Genomic DNA, 25,587 nt, shown 5'->3' on the forward strand with positions numbered 1-25,587 from the left:
ATGCAGCGGAGGGAAGTGGCGCATCTGTGGCTGCTGGTCCTCAGCGTGCTGTCGGTGTCAGTCAGCGGATTTCCCACTAACCTCAAGAAGACTGCTGCCAGAGACAGAAACGCTTCTGCGTCCCATATTGAGGTACATTAAATAATTCTCCTATTCAAATGCTGCCTATACTGTAAGCGTTCAAACTAATGAAACTTAAATGCAATATTACTGCATTTATGAGAGTGGTGCTCTTGAAATTTGAAACGTTTTGCTTTATACTTGTAAGTAATTGATTGTAGAATAATCATACACCATGTAGCTATTGTTATTGATACTGACATCCTCCAATAATAAATCACAATCCTGGGATATACATATTCATATATCAAATTACACTCGCCATATGAGCTTAATGATGCGGTGCGGGTGTGATGTACATGTATCTGTTCAGTCATGTTAAAGTTTTTAACAAACACTGATGGACACTGGCTTAATTTTTAAACCTTCTTAACTAAATTAAAACTGCTGTGAAGTGTGTTACCTCTGCTCTGCAGTAATCATACACTGTATCCAATGAGCTGTGTAATGTTAAAACCAGTCCCATTACATCCTCTGATTCACACTCATCTCTTCAACTCCCCATTCTCTCTTTCTCTTTGTGTCTGCTTCCTCTTGTCCGTCTTGCTCACTTGCATCAGGACAGTGTCTCACTTTCACGTTTTCTACAAGAAATTTGGCCCCATTTTTGGTGCAGAATTATTGTGTTGTCAGGGTTTTACTGCAGGTAAAGGGATCAAAGTTCTTGCAGCTCAGAGGCTTTGTGAAAGCCTGTAGATTTTTAGATTTGTTCATGTTAATCAATGATGTACTTTTGGTTACAAGTAAGCAGCCACTGCCCCCTTTTCCTTGTTTTTGTACCTTCTTCACACAGAAGTCAGTTATATATAGACTTCTCTTTAGATTTTTGTTTATTATTCATACAAATTGCAGAGGAACACTAAAATTCAAGTCCCTCAAATGTTCTCTCTATCAGTTTTTTTTAAATGCCCAATTTAGAGCTACAATGACTAGTCAATTAAACCACTATTTGCCAATCATTGGATCAGTCGCCAACTATAAGAACAAAAGTCCCAAGCCTCTGATTCCATCTTCTTAAATGTGGATAATTTCTGGTTTGTAGTCCTTTATGACAGGAAACTGAATGTATTTGGGTTGTGGATTGATGGTCAAGACAAAACAAGATATTTGAGGATGTCACCTTGGGCTTTGGGAAACTTTTTTCTCCATTTTTTTTTTGGTCCAAACAACAAAATAATCAACAGATGAATCAATTATGAATGTCAATTTCAGCCCTAGTAATAACTGTCAAGATTTGCCTTGAATCTTGTAGGAGAAACCACAAGAGCGCAGACAGGATTGTTTCATTTGTTACTCCTTACCAGTGGCGGCTGGTGACAAAAATGTTTTGGGGGGGGGGGGGCAGTTTGATGCTGTTTCAAACAAGCCGTAGCACCACTTCATACCGCAGCAAAAAAAATAAAAATAAAGGAAAACCAATCTAAAAATAACACAACACACTATAATGTTCCCTGGTTTGTCCCAGTATGGTATCTCTGACCCACAGAGAAAGGAATAAAACATAATTAGACATGATAAAATTCACTCACATCACCTAAAGATACCAGTAGTTAAAGCAGAGTTATCAATAAGGTAATGTGCTTAAAAAGAGACACCACCTATATTTTAGTTATTGTGTCTTCAGTCCTGATTTCACTGTAATCTGTTAGTTGTTGCAATACTTAAACATGACAATAGATGGTGCATTAAGCACTATACACTGCTGTGATTAAGCATAATTTATTTAACTTATTTTAATAATGAAATGTACCCCAAATCAACTGTAATAGTCAAAATTACTTCCATCATTTCTTATCCTGCATTTATGCATTTGAGTTTTTTACACTTCATAGTTATGTCTTTTATAAAGTATTTTTTAACACTTAACAATATTAATAAGAGGAATGCAGCTACTATCTGATCTTTTATATGTCCCGTTGGAGCTGCTGGATGCAGCCACTGAATGAATCTATGTTCCTCTTCTGGAGCTTGGCATAGCAGAGGTCCACATGTGGCCAGATGTGGTGAAACAGCTGCAGAAAGGGCTCAGCAATGCTAAGTCTGCTAAAAACAACTTAGCTCCATGCTATTGTCTCGATGGCTGCAGCTTTCTGTTTGCATTTTTTCAGAGAGATGTTTTAGGTCTCGTTCCCCTGTCGTTGTCCACAATGTTTCGGTGCTGACACTTTTAAACAGCAAACAGATAAAGCAATAAAAGGAATAAATCACACTGCATCCAGCTAGCCAGCTCCGCTTATCATAACAGCAGCGGGAGAAACTCTCAGCTCCTTCATCACCTGCTGCTGCTTTATCCTCTTTCTCTCTTCAAGTGAAAGTCTTGTGAAATTATGTTTTTGTAGAGAAATTACAAAATAATCTTCTTTAATTTCCGCGGCTCCACTTTAACGTCATCTCCTGAACCTACCGTCAGCAGGAGTTTGGGTGACAGCAGCTGACGGGAGGGCGTGAATGACAGCCAGAACTGTCCAATCACAGTAGATTAAAAAACATGAAACAACAACAATTCGCTGCCAATAAAAGTGGGCGTGTCCGGGGCACTGAGCTGCGCCCCGTGGGAAACATGACGCAGGCCAATGAGAGAGCAGCACAGGTCATATGCTTGTCAAAAGTTTGAGGGCTTGCATTGACTCCCATTAGGCCGGCGCCCCGCATACAGGAAGTACATATAGAAATTAATAAAATATACAATTTGGAATCGATTTATAATTAATGCTGACAGGTGCTGAGAGACTAACAGGCGCATTTTACAAACAAATACTTTTTATTTCTTAATGATTTAGCATTATCTAATTCATTTATATTTAATATGTTTAAGTAGACTTTCTCTAGATTATTGGATGGGGCAGCGCCCCAGCGCCCCGCATTGACGAGCCACCACTGCTCCTTACGGTATATAAATTAACAGCCAGCATAATAATAATAATAATAATAAGAAGAAGAAGAAGAAGAAGAAGAAGAAGAAGAATAGGTATGATTGGACTCCAGAGAGTGTGCTTTTCCCACAGGGCGTAGCAGCAGTTGAGATCGTCTGTAGAAGAACGACAGCATCAGTCATTTCAGAAAATGCCCAAAATCGACATGTGTTTACATTCAAGTGGCAGAGCTCTTTAGCAGCCACAGTCATTATGACTGTAGTTTGTCTGGAGCAAAGAGGGAAGTAGTGCAACATTAGACTTCTCATTTCCTACTGGAACTTGATGACTACGGAGGTCCCCTGATCTTGAAGAGGTTATTAATGCAGTTCAATTTTGTGCCTACAACTAAAGACCTCAAACATAGTGGTATCAGATCAAGAAACTAATGAATTTTTCCAACAGTGATTTGTAACGGTTTTGGAAGGCACAAATTATGTCATCCTGCTGATCAAGGAGTCAGATCAGAAAAATCCTCTATGTGTGGGCCAGGTGGATAATTACTATGTATTTTGTTGTTTAATTTTTGGGACGTGTTGGTTTCTGTAATTAAAGTATACCATAGTGATGGAATAATCAGGAACATTCATTCAGTATTTTAAAAAACAATCATGTTCAAGAGTTTTATAAAAAGTTGACACTGACTTTCAGTCCACAATGGCTCTTGACATACACACTGGTAATATTACTTAAAGCAGCACCTGTCAATATCTATCAATATTTACTGATTGGTTCAATCTTACTGCTCTCGTCAACTGTGTTTCTCTGTGTTTACCTCTGATAAAGCCACTGTACACTAGCGGCCCAGCATTTAACAACAGACACACATATTTAGCAACCAGATGGTGAACATAGTGAAGTATTTAGCTGTCTGTTGGATGTGTACACAGGCAAGAGTTCGCTAGCATGTTCGCCATATCATCCTTCCAAGCCCATAATATGGTAAATGAGTGTTTTTGTGCTTATTGTTGAGTTCTGTTCCAGAGTGGAAGAAACCCAAAAATGCATTAGGCCTGATTCCTTCTCATATCCGATTTTTAGGCGTAGAGACGTAGAGAGACGTCACAGACAGTCAAATCCGATTTCATTGTTTGGAGCTGTTCAGACTCAAGACACATCTGTCCAAATGCGATTTGAAACTACCTCCCAAAGGTGGTTTAGATCTGGTTTGCAAAAATCGGATTTCATGTGATTTATGACTGTTCAGACTTCATAAGAGCCATCTGGTTCCAATCTAGATTGGCTAAAAATCGGATTTTTGGCTTGCAGTGTGAACGCAGCCAAATGCAGCTGTAAATCAGGAATATCATTACAATTAATCACACACACACACACACACACACCTGCCTGCCTGCCAAATGATGTCTGTAATAAGTACTTTCTTATGTTTGACCCACCTGCCAAATGACGTTCATAATGAATACTTTTTTGATGTTTGATCCAAAAAGTGTTAAATTAATAAACGTGACACACTAATTTAACAAAGCTACAACTAACTGTAGGCGGCAGCGTTCCTCAATAGCAGATGAGGGAGCAACATTTCACTGACTTGAATTTAGATCCAAGTATCTTTTGCCATGGGAAAAAGAATTCACTCTCGCGCAGACATTTTTCCCTTTTCCATTATTGCGTTTGCAGTATGAAATTGTCACATCACTTCCTGTGTATACTCTTTTCCTCTATCTGTAGAGATGGAAGGGCACATGTCTTGCATTAAATGCGGCGTATAAGGTCGATTTCACAGCATTTTGCCATCATAAATCACTTGTGGCAATTTGACATGTCAAGATGCATTAACAGTGCACAGCTAAAGTTTCTCTGGGAACCACTGGGTGCTACACTGTTACTACTTTGCAGCAGCAGAGGACTTCAGCAGTACTGGTGGTTGTGAACAAATGCTAATTTACTGAGGATAATTACTGATGTGAAGCACTCATACTGTAGGTGCAACCCATGTGGTCTTCAGGTGAAGCAAACCTCACATCAACCTGCTTGGACAAAGAGTCTCAATAATGTTACCATTACCAATGGGGTCTTCTACGACTCAGCCTTGAAGGAGTGTGTTGTTTTACTAGGCTGTTTCTTTGATGTGGATAACGTTCTCACACCAGCACATAGACTACAGTTCACCACAAAACACATTTTTGTCCTTGATCTCAAGGAGGACAAAAAACAGCTAATGGTGTATTCCAATTGTACTCAGAAGAATTTTCAAGTTCCCAGTTGGAAATTTCAACTGGTATGCCCCCAGAAGTCGGACTTCCGACTCAGAAGGTCAGATGAACCTCACCAGCCCCAACCTCAAAATCCAAGATGGTAGCGCTGTGCAGTAATATCCTGTTTATTAGCACTGCTGTCCTATTACTGTCTCATTAACTTAGTTGTACACACAGCACTGTCCTACATCTATCTGTGGACATGTTGCTACGCTGTTTGTATGCTCAAAATACAGCGACATTCTTTTTTATTAACTGGTATTGCTATCAATGGCTAACCTAGCTAAAATTGGTTTTCTGACTTCTAAATAGTTAGCAGATCGGTATTGATTGATTCACTTGCACCACCATAAGGTTGGATGACGTTAGCTCATGAAGTAGATTTCCACCATTTTCACATAAGACAAAAGTAACAATAACAAGGCCATTTAAATTTCAGCAATTGTAATTGCGTTATTTAATTTGAAAAAGTAATTAGTTACATTACTAGTTATCACCAAATGTAGTGGAATTACAGTAAAGTGTTATTCCAACCACTGGTGATGGATTGAACAAATCTCTTGTCAGTGGCATTCTTGGTGTTGCACTTGGCTGTACCCACAGAAGGTGATGGGAGTAGGTGTTGTAGGAACTGAAAAAACTGAGCTTGAGAGAGACATTGAATCGACGTTCAGTCCAGTCACTGTGTGAAGCGGGTGTATTTGTTGAGTTGTCATTTAACAAAATTGCTGGATGTTTGGCACAATAAAGTCGCTGTGAAAGCTGTTGGTTTACACCACTTTAAATATGGCTCTTGGTCCACTTCCTAGCGAACCCTGGTGTGGTTTGTTTGTGGTGTAGACGGTGTCATAACCCGGCCAACCACAAGATTTTGTGCTTGTTGATCTAAAATGTTAGCATTTTAGGCTCAAAGGCAACAAGGTATGGATGAACAAGGATTTTTTGCTTGGTCTTGGCTAACTAAAACAAACTCTTAAGCGTGAAAGTAACCAAAGAAAATCTGTATGATTTTAGTCCTATTCATAATTTTGTATCATGCTGTGTAATGAAAATTGCAGCCTTTCAGGGCTGCTAGCATGGCTTTAGTCTTGTTTATTTCAGATTGGCTGCGTTCACAGCTGCTTCAGTGACTGCGGAGGCTTTACAGATGCTGGCAGCCTCAGCCTCAGACTTCGCAGTTAGCTCATCAAGATGACTGACCAAGTATTTCATGAATGAACTGCAAAAATCTGAAAAGCACTGAGAAAAGTAAAATAATATATTGATGATGTTTGTTTTTTTTGTCATTAAAGTTTTTTATTCGTTTTGAAGCATTTTCTTACATACATCGGATTCACACCAATATACACTGATTAGCGCATTTTACAGAAAAGTTAACCGTGAAGTCAGTGTATCATTACACCACTCTATATATATAAATACATACATATCTACATAGGTCTTTTTCTGGCCCCATTTTCTCCACCCTGTCTCTCTACCCTCACTCTGGGCTCTGTGTTTTCATTAAAGCAAGCGGCTGGGTTCATGTTGCTCACAGGGAGCCTTGAAGCCTGACTTGGTCCAGGTTTGCAATATGAACTTGGAGTTTTACACACAAACAGCCACTTTACTTATCCAAACTCTGGAGCAGTAATGTGAACGGGGAAATACTGAGTGTGGTTTGGAGGGGGCACATACATTTAAAAATCACAGGGGACCCGAAAGAGGAGGTGCTACTGCTTAAACCAAATAATCCTGAATGGACAGTCATCCCTTCCACTCCCTCCCGAGAGGCACGCTGAAGCTGATGCCACATTTTGCAGAGGGCGTCAAATTCTTGAGCCAGTTCAAGTTTAAGTTGCGTGCTTTATTGTGGAATAGGCTGTGTGGGATGGATGGCTCTCAAATGTCCTGCACCCTAGATGAGGTAAAGATGAAACTGTATATTTTAATATATGCATCAGAATGTATGCTTTGTGTGATGGTCATTTGTAAGCACTGGGTTCTTTGCCTTTGTGGGTTTTTAATGAAGAAACACAAGCTAGTGCTTTCACAGCACAAATTTGTACTAAGAGCTCATGCAAGCAAATCTATGTACCGTGCATATTCTGCATTTTAAATACATTCATATGAAATTCTGCACCTGATGCAGAAAAACCACCAGGGATTTAAAACGTTTTTTAAAGCTGTTTTCCAACATTCTTGTTATGCTAAAGAAGACGGGCTTGGGGACTCTTTTAACTCTAATGATTGACAAAATGTTACTGACATGATTGTTGAATCAGAAAACCTTTAAATCCTAATCTTTAACAGGTATAGTACATTTTTAAATAACTGAAACTCAAAGAAGCATAATGACATTTTTCTAGTTGTTTTTAGTAGTAGCCTAATCAGACACAACCTGAAAACAAAATGAACACTATGGGATATGAAATGTTGATTAACTGCATCTGACAGATTGAAATAAATAGAAATAGAAATAGAAGAATCACCATTCTGTTGGTTTTGCTGAACTACGAACACACACCATCCACTAAACGCTCAGATGGCTTTTTCAAACCTGTAGCTGGTTTGCTCTGGTCCAAAACAAGGAATGGGTTGGTAAACCTGTATTTTCCCATTGGTTTTGTTTCTTTTTATAGAGAAAAAACATTACTAGAATATATCACTATAAACCAGGTGACAAAGTCCACTCATCTCATTGGTAAGATTTGTCTGCAGTGGGGTGTAAACCCAGGAAGAAGTTCCTATCCTCAAATATCAATCAAAGCAATGTACTACGTTACACTAGTCCTGGTTGGACCTCGAGTCATTCTCCCACTACCTGCTAGCAACTTGCAGTCCTATAGTTTCGTCAGATCAAAGTTGGATTACATTCCCAGCACAAATGAACTGCTCCAGGATTTCTTTGGAACTGGTCTGAGACTACTTCCTCTAAAACATGGATGTCCAAACTGTTCCATAAAGGGCCATGTGGCTGCAGGTTTTCATTCCAACCAAGCAGGAGCACACCAGCTTGACTCATTCAATCAACTGATCCCAATCTTCAGATAATTGATCGGTCAAATCATGTGCTCTTGATTGGTTGGAACAAAAATCTGCAGGAATAGTTTGGTCATGCCTGCTCAAAAGGGTCTCTCAGTTGTTTTGGTCCGCACCCAAGTACCATTGCTGTGGTCAGATTTGCCCAAATGAATGGTACCAAGGAGGAAAATTATCCATGACTCAATTTAACAAACCATGAAGGTTAAAGATGTCCTGAGCATGGTAACACAAAGTGATGTTTCTCATCACAAACAACCTTCAGCTGACTTCAGAGAAGGGTTTTCAGAGAGCTCTAACAGCTAAAATTATGACTGTTAGATAATTAATGGTACCCATTACATAGCTGATCTAATCTCATGCTGGTGATGTTTGTCATTTTAACTGGAACCTGAGTGTTTTTTACTTGTTCGTAATAAAGAACAACGAAAGATAAAAGGTTTGATAAGAGATTCATTAGTCTTGGAACGTAGAGAATACTGGTGTTTTGCCAACTGGACAAGATCCAGATCAAAATATCACTGACTAAATAGCAGAACCATTGATATGTTATGGCAACTGTCCTAACCCTTCTCAAGAAGACCCTTCATCGTCAATCCAAACAGGGCTTGATTGGAACCCAACCCTAGACTAGTCAAAAAATATTCCCAAGCCCTACTTTACCAAAGGCTAAAAATGCTTTGGAGGGTCTTCTTGAATGACTAAATACATTTTTCCAAGAGCGGCTGTCAGTTTTCTCTGGGAGATCTGCGAGAGGTCAGGGAGAGGGGAAATGTCCACTCACACATCCTCATCTACACAAGAGAACTTAAGTGCCCTGGCAAACACGATGGTATGCAGCTTGATGTTCACTCCTTGGGTTTCACATCAAATCATTCATGGCAAAGTGTTTAACAATCATGCCAAAAACACAGTGAACTGGCAGAATAATTAAGTTATGGGCAGACAGATGGGAAAATGACTTCTTCCTGTGCTTGGTATGTGCCCATAATTGTCTCATGACTATCCTGACCTTTAAATTTATTCTTTGACACTGTAACATTTTTCGGATGACAGAAATTTCAGTTGGCGTCATCAGGATAGTGATCATTGTCTCTTCTCTTCTCTTCTCTTCTCTTCTCTTCTCTTCTCTTCTCTTCTCTTCTCTTCTCTTCTCTTCTCTTCTCTTCTCTTCTCTTCTCTTCTCTTCTCTTCTCTTCTCTTCTATTCTCTCTACTTCTCAAATAGCATTTGCAGCAACATATGCTTCTTGAACACCGGCCCAGTCAATCAGTTGTAATTGTTCTATATATTTTCTTTCCTTTTAGCAAAAATACCCACATCACTTAAGTCTCGTGCTTCAGTTCATGACTCATAGAGAGAGGAACAACTAAAACAATGTAGTGCTCATTGTGTGTTTGTTCATGCTTTTACTCAGCTGAGTGTTGGAGATGTAATCTGTGTTGGACAGACCAACAGCTTCATTCTGTACATTACATGCACATTTGAGATGTCTCTTAGTGTGATGGTGTAGGATTGTCTTGCAAAGCTAGTTATTAAGTAATTAAATCCAAAAGCGGAGCATGATACATTATTAGAAATACAGCAGGGAGTAGCTGGTGTATGTGTTTTGAGCAAAGCCAAACAAACGTGCGTCATGGTTTTCTGCCCAACTGCAGCATTCAGTTAAGTAGATTAGCACCTTTAACACACTTCTCTATTCACAGGTCATTCTATTTCTCAGATTTTTGATGTGTGTGTGAAAGAAAAATAGAAGAGAAGTTTGAATCCTCTGTCTTCTGTCCTCTCTCAGGTGATGGCAGACAATAGACATGGAGAGGATCAGCAGAGTCTGGATGAGCTCCAGCAGCAGAACCTTCTGCAGACGCTGCCCTCAGGTCCATCTTCCCCCAGGTCAAGAAACCGCTGGTCCCAGCCCCGTCATCATGGTGTCCTCCCCCCTCCTGTACCGGAAGAGGATCCTGAGCCTTTCATCCTGGACCTGAGGAACTTCCCAGAGCTTGCTAATGCAGACATGAGCTCACAGAACCCCAACATCCAGGTAGATAATGTGCAAGTGTGGAGATGTCAGCATTTTCTGAACACCTCGTATCATTTGGAGACGGTTTAGATAACTCTTCTCATAGCATGAAGAGTTCATGTCATCACTGAAGCGCAGGTGTTCCAGATTAAGAAACTGGTCACTCACCTCAATTTCTCTCCTCTACACTATTTATCTCTCTCTCCCCTCGCTTTATACATCCCATCGTTCTGTACAGCTGGTTTGAGTCAGGGCAGCGTCTTAGGTTACCATACGCAGGACCTTTAATAGCGAGGCGCTCAAACTTCTTCATGAACCTCAGACATCTACACAAGGTTTACAGAAATAAAAGAAGAAGTGAAAAATATGAAACATATGAGAGCTAAATGTAAAAGGTCAAAAGGTCATTTTTTAGTGCAACTGTGAAGCCAAATCCTGACAGAGTAGACTTAACAATAAAGCATGGAGAAACTTCACTTGTGGCATAGATTTAAGCAAAAAATTGTGTTGGACAGGAGGAGGAATTCCAGTCTGTTATCCAGGTATGAAGAATGACTGCCTGATCTTTTGTGTTGTGTCTTAGAATTCTGCCTTTGGTATGACACAGATAAAATTACCCTTTTTTCATGTTGTTTTAACTGGAATTCACTGGTGGTGACTGCGGAAGATCGGAGCCTGTCCAAGACAATGAGATTCACATTCAAAATCTTATCAGTGTGTGTACAAGTAATGAAATCAAGAGGGAAGTTGGTGCTGAGCTCCATGGTTCCATGTTAAAAGCAAAAAGTAAAATAATCTTATAGTATGTGAAACTTTTATGATACCAATATATAACAGTAATGAGATACTGCAAAGAAAATTGTATTATAAAGAAGAGCAGAGCAGATGTGGGGTTATATAAGCATACATGTAGCACATACCAGTATGTAAAGACAGAGTAAGAATTACTGCATGGTTGGTTTAAGCCAAACAAATGTATGTAGATATTGATATACAGTATACTCATTTTATTTTGTCATACATTTTTAATAACTTTTTTTTCAAGCATTATGACCCTTTTTTGACAGTAAAGAAGTGACAGAAATTAAGTGAGAGGAGAAATGCCATAGCCAAGATTTTAGAAATACGCCCCAGTAGCCTAATTTATTTATTTTAATTCTTTTTTTTTTTAAAGAAAGAATTGCATTATAGAACATCTTTATTAATAGACGTGTTTCAGCTTGTGGTCTTCGTCGGGGTCATCATAAAACACATTACAAGCAGTAATGGACCAAATATGGTGTCACCCATGTCTTTTATTGGATACTCCCCTTGCCTACCTGCCTATCTGGGACAATGATTGGCCTGAAGTCACATGATACCCAACTCACCTTGGTAGATTACCCATTAGCTGTTATATATCTAGATGCACATAATTGGTTATTTTTTGTATATATATATTTTTTTTTACCTTTTTTAATTGTTTCTGTTTTTTAAATACCCAATTTAAATACTGCTTTTAATGTGTTTTATGATGACCCTGATGAATCCTGCAAGCCGAAATGCAGTCTATTAATAATAACAACTGTTGCTGGAGCTTTGACGTTTTTGGACCTTTTTCCCTTCTACGTGCACCTTGGAAGTAGGTGAAATTGTGCCAGAAACCTCCACCGTGTTTCGAAATGATTTTTAATTCAAAACATTATGCAACCAGAAAACTGGTCACAATGGCAATTTTGCTTGATCAGACCTATAAACATTCCTATATCACTTTTAAAAGCTGCAACAGCACAAAGTCAAATATGCATGAGAGGGATTGTATGCGTCTCGTTTAGCCTCCTAAGCACTCCTTTCTCTCACTTCATTCATTCTTAATTAATTAAGGCTTCAAAATAAGCTGGTGTAGTTTTGCCAAACAGACACATGGTTGTAAATGGATAGACGTTGAACAGTCAGTCCAGTCTGAAAATGCTTCAATAGGTCCCGATTCTGTGGACTGATGTTGATGCCATGATACAAACATCAGTTCTAAAACATATGAGAAAAAATTGGAGTTTTGGTACCTTATTGATACCCAGTTATTAAATTAGGTATAAGAGGTGAACTACAAAGACAAATGTTTACCCCTCTGTCTGATCTCTGATATTCAGCATCATGTTGAAATCTCAGTCCACAGCCGCCGCTTTCTCTTTATAAACAGTTGCAGTCGGGAACATAAGCAACCTGGGTTTTGTCTAGACCTGTGTATGTTTGTGTGTGTGTGCATCTATGCATGTGTGTGGAAGACACAAACAGAGAGATAGTCAGTACCAGCTATCAGTTCATCTTTCCATCACACTATATATCTCATCTGTTTCTCTCTGCTCCTTCCTCCGGTGCACAATAACCCTCTTTCATAAAAGGGGTGTACACTCTTAATCTGATCTGCAAATAAACTAGTGTGACATCATTTTTTCATCATAACTGAGAGCTTGTACCAACATGCAAAGTTATTATATATTACATAATTCTTTGTATTAAAGGTATTTTAGAGACAGACCTTTAATTTATTGAGATATTTAGAAAGACGTTATGTGATACATAACTTCTTTGAACATTTTGAAATTGTTTTTATGATTAAGTGATAAATGAAGGTCAAGACATTAATAAGCTGTTAGTAAGTCAGTTTGTGTTTGTTTTCAGGTCTCTGATCGGTCAAAACCCATATAATGCAGCTTAAATGCACCTATAAACAAAGGTGTACTCCTTTATTGGTAAATGGCCTTGTGCACTCCTTTACTGGCCAGGACTGTGAACAAACAGGAACCCTCACTACCTCTGGAAAGGAGCCTTGTCAGGAATCATGAGGGTCATAATCAGACCGACATGTCAGATACTATTGTTACATGGGGATCAGGGTAGAGCTGTTTACTGTGGGTTTAGCAATGAGATGGATTCATCTGCTCGGCCACTTTACCGAATGTCTGACAAGGGATTTGCACGAAATTCATGTCTTTAGCTCTGTCTCAAATTCTATACTTCCTCTGTATTATATGTACTATAATCTAAATGTCATATAGTGAACATAATTTATCGTTCTGTACTAACACAGAATGATGACGGAGACCAATCAAACTGTAGCTTTGGAATGACTCTGACAAAGAAACATAAGAAAAAGAAAACAGCAGATTATTAAAGATTTAATTTTTTTTTCTTCTTCTCCGAGATGTTCCTCTAGCTGTCTCAACAACATACCCAATTAGTTTTAATGTTTTGCAGCTGTGAGTAGCTGCTCCATTTCCTTTCTGCATTGCATTGTGGGTCAATTATTATTAACACTGAAAGTCTCCCTATTTTGCATAAACATGTAGAAAAATGGTCACAATAAACTATGATGTTGTAAGAAGATATAAGGACATTTTTAAAATGTCCATTGATGACATATATTATCACCACTGTCTTGTACTATGCTGTCATTCACAACAGTCTCTACTTGTGGGTGCCCAAAGGAGCTGTAGTTTCTGATAAATTAGTATATTCATATTAATAAATACTTATAGTAGTCGTAGTGGCCAGCTTCATGGAGACCCTAATTAAAGGTCAACATTTTTGAACTGCAGTTGAGAGGGTGATTTTTATTTACTAATGAAACACAACACAAGTAGGACTGTCATGATAACTACTTTTGTTGGACGATATATTGTCTCAGAAATAATCACGATAAATGATATTATTGTCATTTGAAGATCATTTTATACCACTGATATAATGATAATATAATAACATAATAATGTAAGGGGTGGGATTGGAGAGTGGGTGCTACACTTCTGTAAAAACACAGACTGTCATTATGGTTGGGGATGGAGTTATTTACCTTTAATTCGTCTCCACTCAGTATTGAGGGTAAAAAATGATCAAGGTCATGTCCATGTATCATACAATAAGTCGATATATTGACATGATGATGTTGATAATTACGTTATTGTATGATAAGGCTATAACATGATCATTGTGACAGGCCTACCGACAAGATTAATCTAAAATTGTTTCTCACCACAGTCTTAATTGTCAGTAAATGGTAAAATTGTAATTTATGTATCTGAATGCTTGTACTCAAGTACAATTTATAGGAGGCTATTTTGTCTGTATGCAGCAGTACATCAGTTAAACACTATCAACTAATACCAGTTAAATTCTCCGCAAAGTAACATACCAGGAGCTTAAAGGTTTCAGTATACATGAATTGCATGAAGTGTTGTCCAATGATGTCTAAAGAAAATAGTGTTTGTAGCTGTTCTGAACGGCTGCTAAAAGGCTGATATTATAGCCTCCTCCAGGCTGCACCCCACTGCCTGCCTGATCCCAACTCAGTTTGTAGTCTCAACGCAATTAATCATACAAATGTAGACAGCAGTGCCGTGTCTCCTCAAAGGCATTCTTGGTGCTGCACTTTGTTGTACACAAGAAAAAAGTGTCAGAAACTGTTGTGTGCGGAATGAAAAAAGTGAGCTTGAGGGAAAAGTTAACCACTTTCACACCTCGACAACCCAAAAAGTGTTTTGCTCGAAGCGACGTCGGGCCATAAAAGTCACCAGCGTTTTAATGATGATTGAAGCTACTGATTGTATCGCTAAATTCTTACTGTTTTGATGTTATTCCCCTATTTTGATTGGGTGCAGTTGGAATGTACTGTAACTGAACTGCAGAGGAAGTTGTTGTCATGGCTGTTTGACAGTCATGTGTGAACGCATTTTGTCGGATAATTTATGGCAATCAGCTACTTCATAAAATTACAGGGGCAATTGTGCTTGATGATGTTACTGTTGGCTCGTTGCAATCAGCTTTGAGCCAGCGAAGCCAGTTATTGAGTGTAGATGCATGACGTTATACTGTAAATTTCCTGCTTGTGTATGCTTGAGTGGAAGCAGTTTTACAACTTTCTGCAGACATCGTGTTTGTATAGAACCTCCACCTGTCAGTATGCAGTAAATACTCTTCTTCTCCTTTCAGGTGACCATTGAGGTAGTGGAGGACACACAGCCAGAAACCGAGGTAGAGATGGACTTGGCTAAGGAGGGCCAGCGTAACGATTGGTCAGTGTCTTCTTCAGAGTGGGCCAACAGCCACAAGAAGCTATTCTGGCCGCTGTTCTGGGAGTACCCGGAACAGGCGGAGAACGGGCTGGGAATAGACAGTTTAGAGGAACAATCTGAGGAGTACAACTACGATCCAGAGGAGCCGGTTCTCAGTGGAGTTGGGGGAGACTGGGGGGGTCACTGGAACAATGAATGGGATGCCAAGGATAACTACGGTAAGGGCCCTAAAATCAAAACAACACAGCTTTGATTTATACAGTGGAGAGATGAACAATACGACCAAAAATTCTACTTTTTACTTTGACAATGAAAAATAATACAGTAACTATTTATTCAGTTATTTCAGTCACTTTGCCATGTTTTTCCTGAATAATGACATTATAACTAGTTAAAGATTTTGGGATGGACTATGGGTTAATTAGGGTCATTAGTTATTGTATCCTCTCAGTTTAACCCTTACATACTGTTCAAATTCTGACTAATAATTAGTCTCCAGTCTAGACCAATTCACATTCATAAATTCCCCATCAGTCATTAATAAATGTTTGAATAATCTTACATAAAACAATAAAAGAAGACATTCAAAATCACTATTTTATGGTCAAGGAGAGCAATTTATAGAATATGATGAATAGAGCAACATGTTTTAATGCCAATTCTTGTAGTTTTTAAAAAAAATAAACACACGTCAAACTTGTATGTAAGGGTTAATTGCACATCTTCAGTGTGTACATTAAAACTGGATTTTTTTGTACCTTAATGGGAGAATAACCAATACCAGTTAATGATAATATCATTCGAGATATTCTTCAGGGCTGAAATCAACCTGTTTGAATTTTACATTTCGACCCCTGTTAGTGTTCATTTGATTGATGTAGCAGCAGTAACTACAATTAGAATGCTTCGAGCACAGTCTGTTCATTATCAGATCATGAAACAGTGTATGAAACAGTGTAGCATTTGTATAACATTCAAATCATTTAACCCTTTGTATACAAGTGCAATTTCTGTCCAAATTTGTACCCCTCAATCTGAGGATCAGAAGTCTGTCAAAAAAGAAAAAACTTGTGGTATAGAACAACTTTATTGCTTTAGTGCTTCTTCAAGGGACCTTCAAACTTGTTCTATACTACAACTGTTGCTGGAGCTTTGGACTTTTTTCACTTCTCTGTGCACCTTGGAAGTAGGTGAAGTGTTGCCAGAAACCTCTACTCAGCTTCTAAACCAGAGTGCACAAGCATCATATACACTACAAAACAGTGGAACCTTCCCTTTACAATGGTGTATGTTTCTCTGTGATCTGTTGAGGATTGAGGAGCTAAATGTAAATTATGTAAAAAGCGACTCTTTATGTCTTGGTTTAGATCTTAGTTCATAATTATCGAATGTATGACTTCTTCTCCAGTAAAAGTAACCCCGCAGATATTAAAACAGCTACATCCATGTCTGTGGGTATAGGAAGTGTTGAGAAACTCTCTTTAGCTGTGCCTCTATGTTATCAGTATAGTCAGATAGTTTAAACTACACATTCTCATCCTGGATGGTATAAAGACTCAGTTGGAAATTGTCACTATCATACTTCTTCATTTGTCATCTTGTTTAAGTCATAGCTGCCTTAATGCCAGACAAAACAGGTTTTACATTTAAAAAACTGCAAAATTTTGACAATGTTTCAAGTCAAAATGCGAATATCACTCAAGCGTTAGGTTTTAAGTGCCATAGGAGCACAAGGTGAAACATCTTCTTTGTTCCAAAATGAAGTCAGCAAGTGACACATTAGCTACACAGGAGGGTTCTCTTTCAAAACATGTGCAGTGGGCAGAAGTAAGTTTAGACGCCTTGAACGTTTGCTTGACATCGTCTATAAAAGGACACTTTGAAAACATTTCAGAGAGCGGATGCGCCCTCCCGGCTCCACACCCCCAGGACAATAGCGAGATAAAGTTTCTCTGTGACAGCTTTGGGAACTGTAGAGTTTTAAGCTTGTATAGAAAGGTCTGAGTGTGTGGATGTTGGTTTGTGTGTGTGTGTGTGTGTGTGTGTGTGTGTGTGTGTGTTTGGAGGGTGGGGGTCATATAGGCCAGGGCATGTTGGCAGCAAGCTTTCTGAAGATGTTTTTCTTCTGTTGACTCGTCCATCTGAGTGAGAGGGCTGCACACACCATGCAGGGTTTAATGCATGCATGTGTGTGTGTGTATATATGTACATACACACACATGAGCCCACATACTCACAAGTGCACACTGTCTGTCCGGCATGACATGATTTATGGTAGGGTCTGCCCGCTATATAAACATAGCAAACACCACAAACACACACTCACACAGGATACCTGACTCAGAGCCAGCTCCCTGTACTGATGTTATTCAGTGGTTGTGTATGTAGAACGAACATAGAAGTCTAACAACACGAGTGTTCCATAACATGCAAATCAGTAAAGATGCACAGTCCACCAAATATTATTAACACTTAAAAGTAGCATCCCAAAATACTCTATATGTTTTTGTGGATGATCCAAAAATTTAGAATTTTGCTTTGGAGTACTTTGACAATAGTATATTTACAGACACAGCTGGAGACATGAGATTTGACTCTTGGAATCAGCTTAAAGGCTTGATTCACCACATATTTTATCCACTTCAGTGGGCAAGATCTTGCAGATAGTTTTGGGTTTAGTTGTCCAAGTCCCGAGATATCTGTGTGAGATTTCTGCCACCACCTCAGTACAGTGAACTTGAATGCCTTTTAGTTTTGCAGTGGTCACAGCCAGATAACACTTAACAGCAGCAGAAACTTTTTAGAAAGGGTTTCTGGGATCTAAAAGATTGCTGAGAGGATTGTGGATTATTAAAGGTACTCTGGAAATACAGAGATATCTCAAAAAATGTCTTATATCTAAAAACAAAGTGAGAAAATGTTTGTTGTAATTTGAGTGGACTGGCCCTTTAAGACAAAAAATGAGACTTGGACTTGAAAGCAAAAACATTTAAAGAAGGCTTATGTAAGTATTGCTGTACAGCCACTGTGGCGTCAACTGACAAGTGTGTGATAATGGTGAATGCTTAGATAGTGGGATGACAGCAATATCTATCTTATGTTAGCTATCATTAGCCACCTAATCCTACTGTTCATACTAAACCAAGTAAGGCTGAACTGAATAATGTGTTTTTGTTGATTATTGATTGAAATTTACATTTGCAAGTAGGTCTGTCACAATAATTACGTTATTGACTTATTATTACAATAATAATAATAATAAGATAATACCAACATCAGGTATGTTGTTGGTCTGGTGTGACTTTCCTTGAAGCAGGACACTACCTCCATACATAAAATGAAATATATTGGTCAAACCTTTCTCATTTACGAGAGGCTGGAATAAGCCCCACTGTATTAAACCACCTTAAGAGTTGCATGTCATTAACATGATTCCTGGTCTTTTCATTCTGCAGAATGTTTCCTCCTTCAGTCTGTGTTCCTTCTTTCCCTGCTCTTCCCCCAACTACAGGCCTCAGGTTTTAATGCCAGCAATCAGCTCAGTATGGCTTACCTTGTACCAATGCAGCCAAGTTACATTAACACCTCAAGGTGACATCAAAGCTAAGAAAATGAACCGTCCTCTTATCCCAGTTGTCTTCCCTCAAACACTTCAACCTTACTGTTGCAGGTTTGTTTGTCGTTTAAAGCTGCAACATAGGTTGGCAACAAAAACTGAGCATCATCATGTGTTACTTATTTAGCCTAAGACTGTGGTGAGCAACATTCTTAGATTAATCTTGTCGGTAGGCATGTCACAATAATTACATTATCGACTTATCGTACAATAACGTAATTATCAACATCATCATTTCTATATATGGACTTATCATATGATACATGGACATGACCTTGATCATGCATTATTATGCTATTATATTATTATTATTATTATTATATTTGTGGTATAAAATGACCTTCAAATGACAATAATATTGTTTATCGCAATTATTTCTGCGACAATATATCGTCCAACAAGAGTAGTTATCATGGCAGGCCTATCAACAATGGATAGCATGACTTTGTATAATGTGGAAGGAGTCCACAGAGAATTATTACCAGATCTGTATTTCCACTCAGCTCTAAGTAGCATTTTAGCATCTTTCAGCTCATGATTGTTTTAATTGCTCTCATTATCTCATCAACCTTGTTCCCAGACCAAGACCCTTAAAGGCTCTGATAAACCAACTGTCTACTCCCTGTCCATCCCTAAACAGACAGACAATGGTAGAAACTAGCCTGTTAACACAGCGGAGCAGCTAAACAGCCTGATACTGCTGGCTCTGAAGCAAAGTTAAAAGGAGGTCACATTCATCAAGTTTCTAGATACATAACTCCAAATTAATGCTGGATGTTAGAAACTGTCTGCTACCATGATAGCTGTATCAACCATATAAGGTCATAATTATCTTTTAATATTTAGCTTGATAAGAAAAGCTGGAGATCCTCTTCTATTTCCCCCCCGAAATATGTGGACAGCAGATGGATGTATCACAGCCAGGGGATGTGGAGGAGGGAGTGAAGTCACTGTTCTCCAGCCAGACAGCCTGTGAGGCATTTCACTGTCCTGCAGACTGTTTGTGTTGGTACACACCCCAGTTCTCCAAGTGTCTGAGCTTACAACTGTCTGACTCGCATATTGCAGTCTGATGACACACATGCACAGTTTTATGTGCTCACACTCCGACCGATTCTTTTCACTCTCGTACGCAAATGCCAGCTGGCTGTACTTCCCGCTTGATCATTAGCGCTATTATGACTTTCCTGAAAAGTATGTAATATTCATTGAGTCGCAGTGCATCATTAACTTCTGTGTGGAAACAGGTCTGTGGGGAACTGTTCCAGATCTTTGAAGCAGGGTAAACTTACTGGCATGTATTTCTGCAGCCTGGAGATCAGGTCAGAACAGGTAGCTTACAGTAGACTTATGGTTTTTCAAAAGGTTTCATTATACCTTTCTCACCTTTTGATAAGGCCTTAATTCTCTGTGTTTTCCTATTAACACATCTAACAATCGTATTTCGAACGACTGATTGCAGAAATTCTTTTCCTATAGTTTGATTTTACCCTAAAAAGGAAGTATGTGTTCATCTCCTCCATTAAGCTCCAGTTGTTGATATAATTTTGGCTCATAACTCAGTTCAGATTCTTCTGAAAACGGAGTGAGGAGTTTTGCTAGCATACAGCCGCCATCACTCTCACTGCACCAAGACTTTCACTCCTGCTGGCTCCTCGTCCCCCTCCTCCTCCTCCTCCTCCTCCTCCTCCTCCTTTTCCTCCTCCGCCTTTTGAAGTTCTCCCCCTCTCTTTCTCCCCTCCTGCAAGCGTTGTTTAAATACAGAGGAGCATGTCTCAGAGGTCCCACGCTGTCGTTACCCAGCTCTTTTCAGCCGCTCCTTAATTGCATAACACACATACACCAGCTGGGCGAGGAATTCACAAGGCTAACTTCAAAGCTCGCTCTTAATATATTACTCCATAGTTTTGCTTTTCTCCCCTCTGCGCTGTCTCCCCTTCATCCATCTTTCGGCCCTGTGTTGTTTTTCAGAGTACGAGGAGGAGTGGAGTGACTGGGCTCCTTGCAGCGTCACCTGTGGACACGGCACCCAGAAGCGCACCCGTTCTTGCGGCTACGCTTGCACGGCGACTGAGTCACGCACGTGTGACCTGGAGAGCTGTGCAGGTAAGCTGTAAAGCATAGCATAAAAAACTATACTTACACCTAAAAATCTCTGACAAGACCTGAGCAACCCAGTCTCACATCATAATATATAGTAGTTACGTTGGTATTAATTTCACAGTAAAGGCTCTAAAATAGTGAGATTTGTTTGGCCTGTTCTTTTAAGATGGTTGCTATGGAAGCTGCTATCATTGAAACCACATACTTACATGTTATTTGAATCATTGTCTTTGTGTTTTGTAGTTATATGAGCTGTTTGATGATGTTCTCTCAGTAGAAACCATAGATTTTGGAGCCAGAATTTGAAGCTTTGCAATTGGCTGACTTGAAGGAAGTATTTTCCTCATTGTCTCCATGTAACAATTTTCTTTTAATAACTGTACAGCACTTTGGTTCAACTGAGGTTGTTTTTAAATGTGCTTTATAAATAAAGTTTGACTTGACTTGATTTGACTTAATGATATCTTTAACTTGGAAAGGACGAGGCCAAAAACACATAGGCATCTCCAATTTTAGAGCCATTATTGTGAAACGAATACATTTTGCACGGATGTCAAGATAATGTGACTTTCTTTCTTTTTATAAGGTGATTTTGGCTTATTGAGAATAGGTGGGTAGATGGCTATAGATAGCTAGATTTAGCAGAAAAAGTTGCAAAAGCAGCAGGACAGCACTGTTCAAGACCACTTTTTTAAACCACATTTTACTGATCATTTAAACCCTAAACCATGACCTTTCCCTAACCATAACCAAGTAGTTTTTGTGCCTAAAACCAACAAACAGCATTAAATAAAACACGAAAAGCTTACTCATGACACGCAAAATGCCCTTAAAAGTGGTGTGCTATTTATACATCATCCCATGAGATTATGTTGGTCCACAGTCATTTAAAAGTAGATGTGAAGTTTATATGAGGCTTCAGCAGTCTGAGTTCGTCATATCAAGTGATATCTGACACATTTACAGTGTTTTTAGCATCAAATTCCCTCTTCATGTTTCCCTGTTGAGCTGTTGTGGAAGTTAAAAAGAGGGACTTTAGCACTAAAAAGACTGTAACGTTGAACGATATCTACTTGATTTGACTCATTTGGATGGCTGAAGCTTCATATTAGCTTCAACTTTTAACAGAAGGAGGACTGTGGATGTTGTCCTCCATCACTTACATTGTAAGTACATTATGAAGGGATCTTCTAATGGTCAGTATGAAGAGGAAGAATGACTAAAGGAAGAAAAACAGGTTTCAATGTTCATTTGGGCTGCTGACTGTTGTTTTAAGACACACTTCACAGTTTTAACACATTTTTTTCATTTTCCAGATAGAATATCCAGACAGGCAGGTTAATGAAGGGTATAAATGGGGTCCTCAGGCTTCAAAAGCAAAAATATATGTTTTAATCCAGCACTGATGGACCTTACAAGAAAAATAAGACCAATGTTCTTCCTTCACACAACCACTTTTCCACTCGCTCACCACGTGCCAAATATCACAAATATTCATGTGACAGGTATATATACTTGAATGTGTAAAATCCATTACTTTAACAGAAAAATTAAAAAAAGAAATTTTACATATGTCTTGTCTGGGATGTTTTATTAAGGATGTCAGATTTCTTCTTGACAACTATGTCTGCGTTTGCTATGAGTAACTGTTACATTTTGCCTGTCATGTGTGCTTTTGATCATTTATTATTAAAAAAGCTTAAGACAATTTCCTCTTTCTTTTTCTCTGTTTTATAGACACTATGATTGCAGTGACTCAGCTGACACCCATCCACACGACCAATGGCACTGACTCCCTCGATACAAGTACGTACAGAGTGTGTTTGAGTGTGTGTGTATATAGATCAACAGTCAACAGGTAGGCCTGTCACGTTAACTACTTTTGTTGGACAATATATTGTCTCAGCAATAATCCCGATAAACTATATTATCGCCATTTGAAGATCATTTTATGGCACTGATATAATGATATATAATAATATAATAGTATAATAATACAAGGGGGGGCGGGGGTGGGATTAGAGAGTAAAAATCACAATCATGGTCATGTCCATGTATCATATGATAAGTCCATATATAGACATGATGATGTCGATAATTACATTACTATACAATAAGTCAATAATGTAATTATTGTGACAGGCCTATCAACAGGTTCCTCTCCATTCGTTCAGTGGGTGTTGACCTGTATATGAAATGTTCTGTTCCCTCCAGCGGTGGGTTACAAACTCAATCAATCACACTGTGAGTGCCTGGTTTTGATATTTAGAAATCTCCCTTCCCAGCATGCTGAGAGCTGCTCTGCTGACCCTGCCTCCCAGAAATGTTTGAATTGCTTTTTAGTTTCCATTTTATTGCTCTCCTGCCACTAAGCACCGGCCAGAGAACGTGATAGTTCTTTTCTCTCTGTAAACATAACAAAGGATACAGGGGGGAAAGGAGAACACGATATAGTGTCGGACATTTTCCCTCTCAACCCTTACATCCACTATAGAAAACAAATACAGAGAATAGCTTTTAATTTGGCTTCAGCCAAAAGATTTTTTTAGAACTAGTTTTTCTTTCTGAGCCCGTCTCTCAATCACTCGTTTCATGTTTTAGACTTTAGGACTGTGGGTTTCAAAGAGAGGGGAAAAAAAACTGGCACTCTTCTTTGTGGTAATCAAAACAAGTTATATTTTAATGGGTTTCTCTTGTACATTTTGGGCTGTAAATGTTTAACTCTGCAGACTTTTTCACGAGCTTGGAATTGTTTCAAAGTATTAAGCAGCAACTTTCAGCATGAGCAGTCAGTCAGTATTGTGTCATGTACATTAATGTTATCCCCTGCTAGTTCTCCATCCTAAAGGGACGCATGTCTAAGTAGGCCCTTCCTTATCTTTCGTGGAGCTGGTTTCATTGAGGAGACAAATTTCTGTACCCTATACAGCTGATTCTCTCTCTTTCTCTCTAAAATAGCCAAGTTTAAAACAACCCAAAACATAGGCCTACATAACATACATTGTTACATAACAGTAACAAGCTAGGTCCAGGTGTAGTCAATTATAGCTATCCCAAGATATAAATTGCAGTCAAGACAAAAGTATGCTATCAATATACAAACATTTCTACACATATAAAAAATAAATGTGCTTCCTTTATCAACTTCAGTCTATTTTATTTGTCCTGTTAGAACACAACTGCATATTAGGCTAAATGATACGAGGAAAACATTTAGCTTAATTTATTAAATTGCAATTCTATCCTATAAAATGATTTACAGGCCCATATTTATAATCTGCAAATGAGCTACGTTTGTACCTAACATCATGGCATTCATATGAGGCTCTATGTTTATTAATGCTACATAGTTGGTCAATTATGGTTCTAATGACAAACCGTGAATTATATATAAGTGTGTCATGCGTGTATTATTTTATTACAGAATATAAAAAGGTGAAGTCTAACAGTATTTGGTAAAAGAACTACAACAACTAATGATACTGTATCAGCTGTGTAGCTATGTAAGCTAACATTAGCACTAGCTTAATGAATTGACAGAACAGAGTGTTGTGCAGCTCTGAATTCTGAAGATTCTGAAGGTTTTAAGGTCATAAGCTTAAAACTATTATAAAGTATGATGTCCTAAAACACCTCCCTCTATATGTCAGTGTTTTCAGTCCTCACCCTAAAATGTAATCATCTTCTTGCTTGTAAAATATGTGGCTGGCTCTGAAATCATCACAGAGCAGTTTTATTTTTCATTCAAGCTGAAACTTTTCATTTATGTGTTTGCCAAAAAATGTGCTGTAGCTATCAGGCTGGAAATGATGTTTAGTCAGTGTATTCTCTTATCTGTCATTACAAACAGCAAATGTAGCATTTTAAATTGCGTGACCAGCTGTGTAAAGACGACATACAGCTGTATGATCCTATAGTGGTGTACATGTGTTGCAAGATGTTCTGTGAAAAAACTTAACCTCTTTCAATTTTCCAAACCCTCACTATACCCCCCACTTCCTCCAATCCAGATGTAGACAGCTGTGAGAAGTGGTTAAGCTGCAAGAATGACTTCCTCCAGAAGTACCTACACCAAGTGCTCACAGAGCTCCCCAGTTGCCCCTGCTCCTACCCTTCTGAAGCTGTTTACAGCGCCGTCAACATCCAGGACTCCAAACTTCGCAAGACCTACCGCTGGAGGGACGCGAGTGGACCCAAAGAACGCCTGGACATCTACAAACCCTCAGCCAGATTCTGCATCCGCTCAATGCTGTCATACGAGAGCACAACATTAGCGGCGCAACACTGCTGCTACGATGATCAGATGAGACTGATAACAAGAGGAAAAGGAGCAGGAGCGCCAAATCTGATCAGTACCGAGTTCTCACCAGAGCTGCATTATAAGGTAGATGTTCTGCCTTGGATCCTGTGCAAGGGGGACTGGAGTCGGTTTCATATGGTCAGGCCACCTAATAATGGGCTAGACTGTGCTGATAACCCCCCTGAACAAGTGTTTCAGACGGAACTGAAAGAGGCAAGGGAGTACTGA

The 25,587-nt window shown here is 38.9% G+C and overlaps 1 protein-coding gene across 1 annotated transcript; it reads left to right on the forward strand.

Moving 5' to 3' along the window:
• ism2a (isthmin 2a) lies at positions 1-25,587 on the forward strand. The gene is made up of 6 exons (XM_062439811.1): positions 1-132; positions 10,062-10,310; positions 15,258-15,558; positions 20,928-21,062; positions 22,797-22,865; positions 25,070-25,587. The coding sequence occupies exons 1-6, from the start codon at positions 1-3 to the stop codon at positions 25,585-25,587; spliced, it is 1,404 nt and encodes a 467-aa protein (XP_062295795.1).

The sequence above is a fragment of the Scomber scombrus genome, chromosome 19 (assembly GCF_963691925.1).
Source record: "Scomber scombrus chromosome 19, fScoSco1.1, whole genome shotgun sequence".
In the NCBI taxonomy this organism is placed as follows: domain Eukaryota; kingdom Metazoa; phylum Chordata; class Actinopteri; order Scombriformes; family Scombridae; genus Scomber; species Scomber scombrus.

Excerpts from the sequence above, each read along its gene's own strand:
- ism2a (XM_062439811.1), top strand. The coding sequence starts at position 1 with ATGCAGCGGAGGGAAGTGGCGCATCTGTGGCTGCTGGTCCTCAGCGTG. Across the intron at positions 15,559-20,927 it reads GGATGCCAAGGATAACTACG|AGTACGAGGAGGAGTGGAGT; the intron begins GTAAGGGCCCTA and ends GTTGTTTTTCAG. Across the intron at positions 21,063-22,796 it reads TGACCTGGAGAGCTGTGCAG|ACACTATGATTGCAGTGACT; the intron begins GTAAGCTGTAAA and ends TCTGTTTTATAG.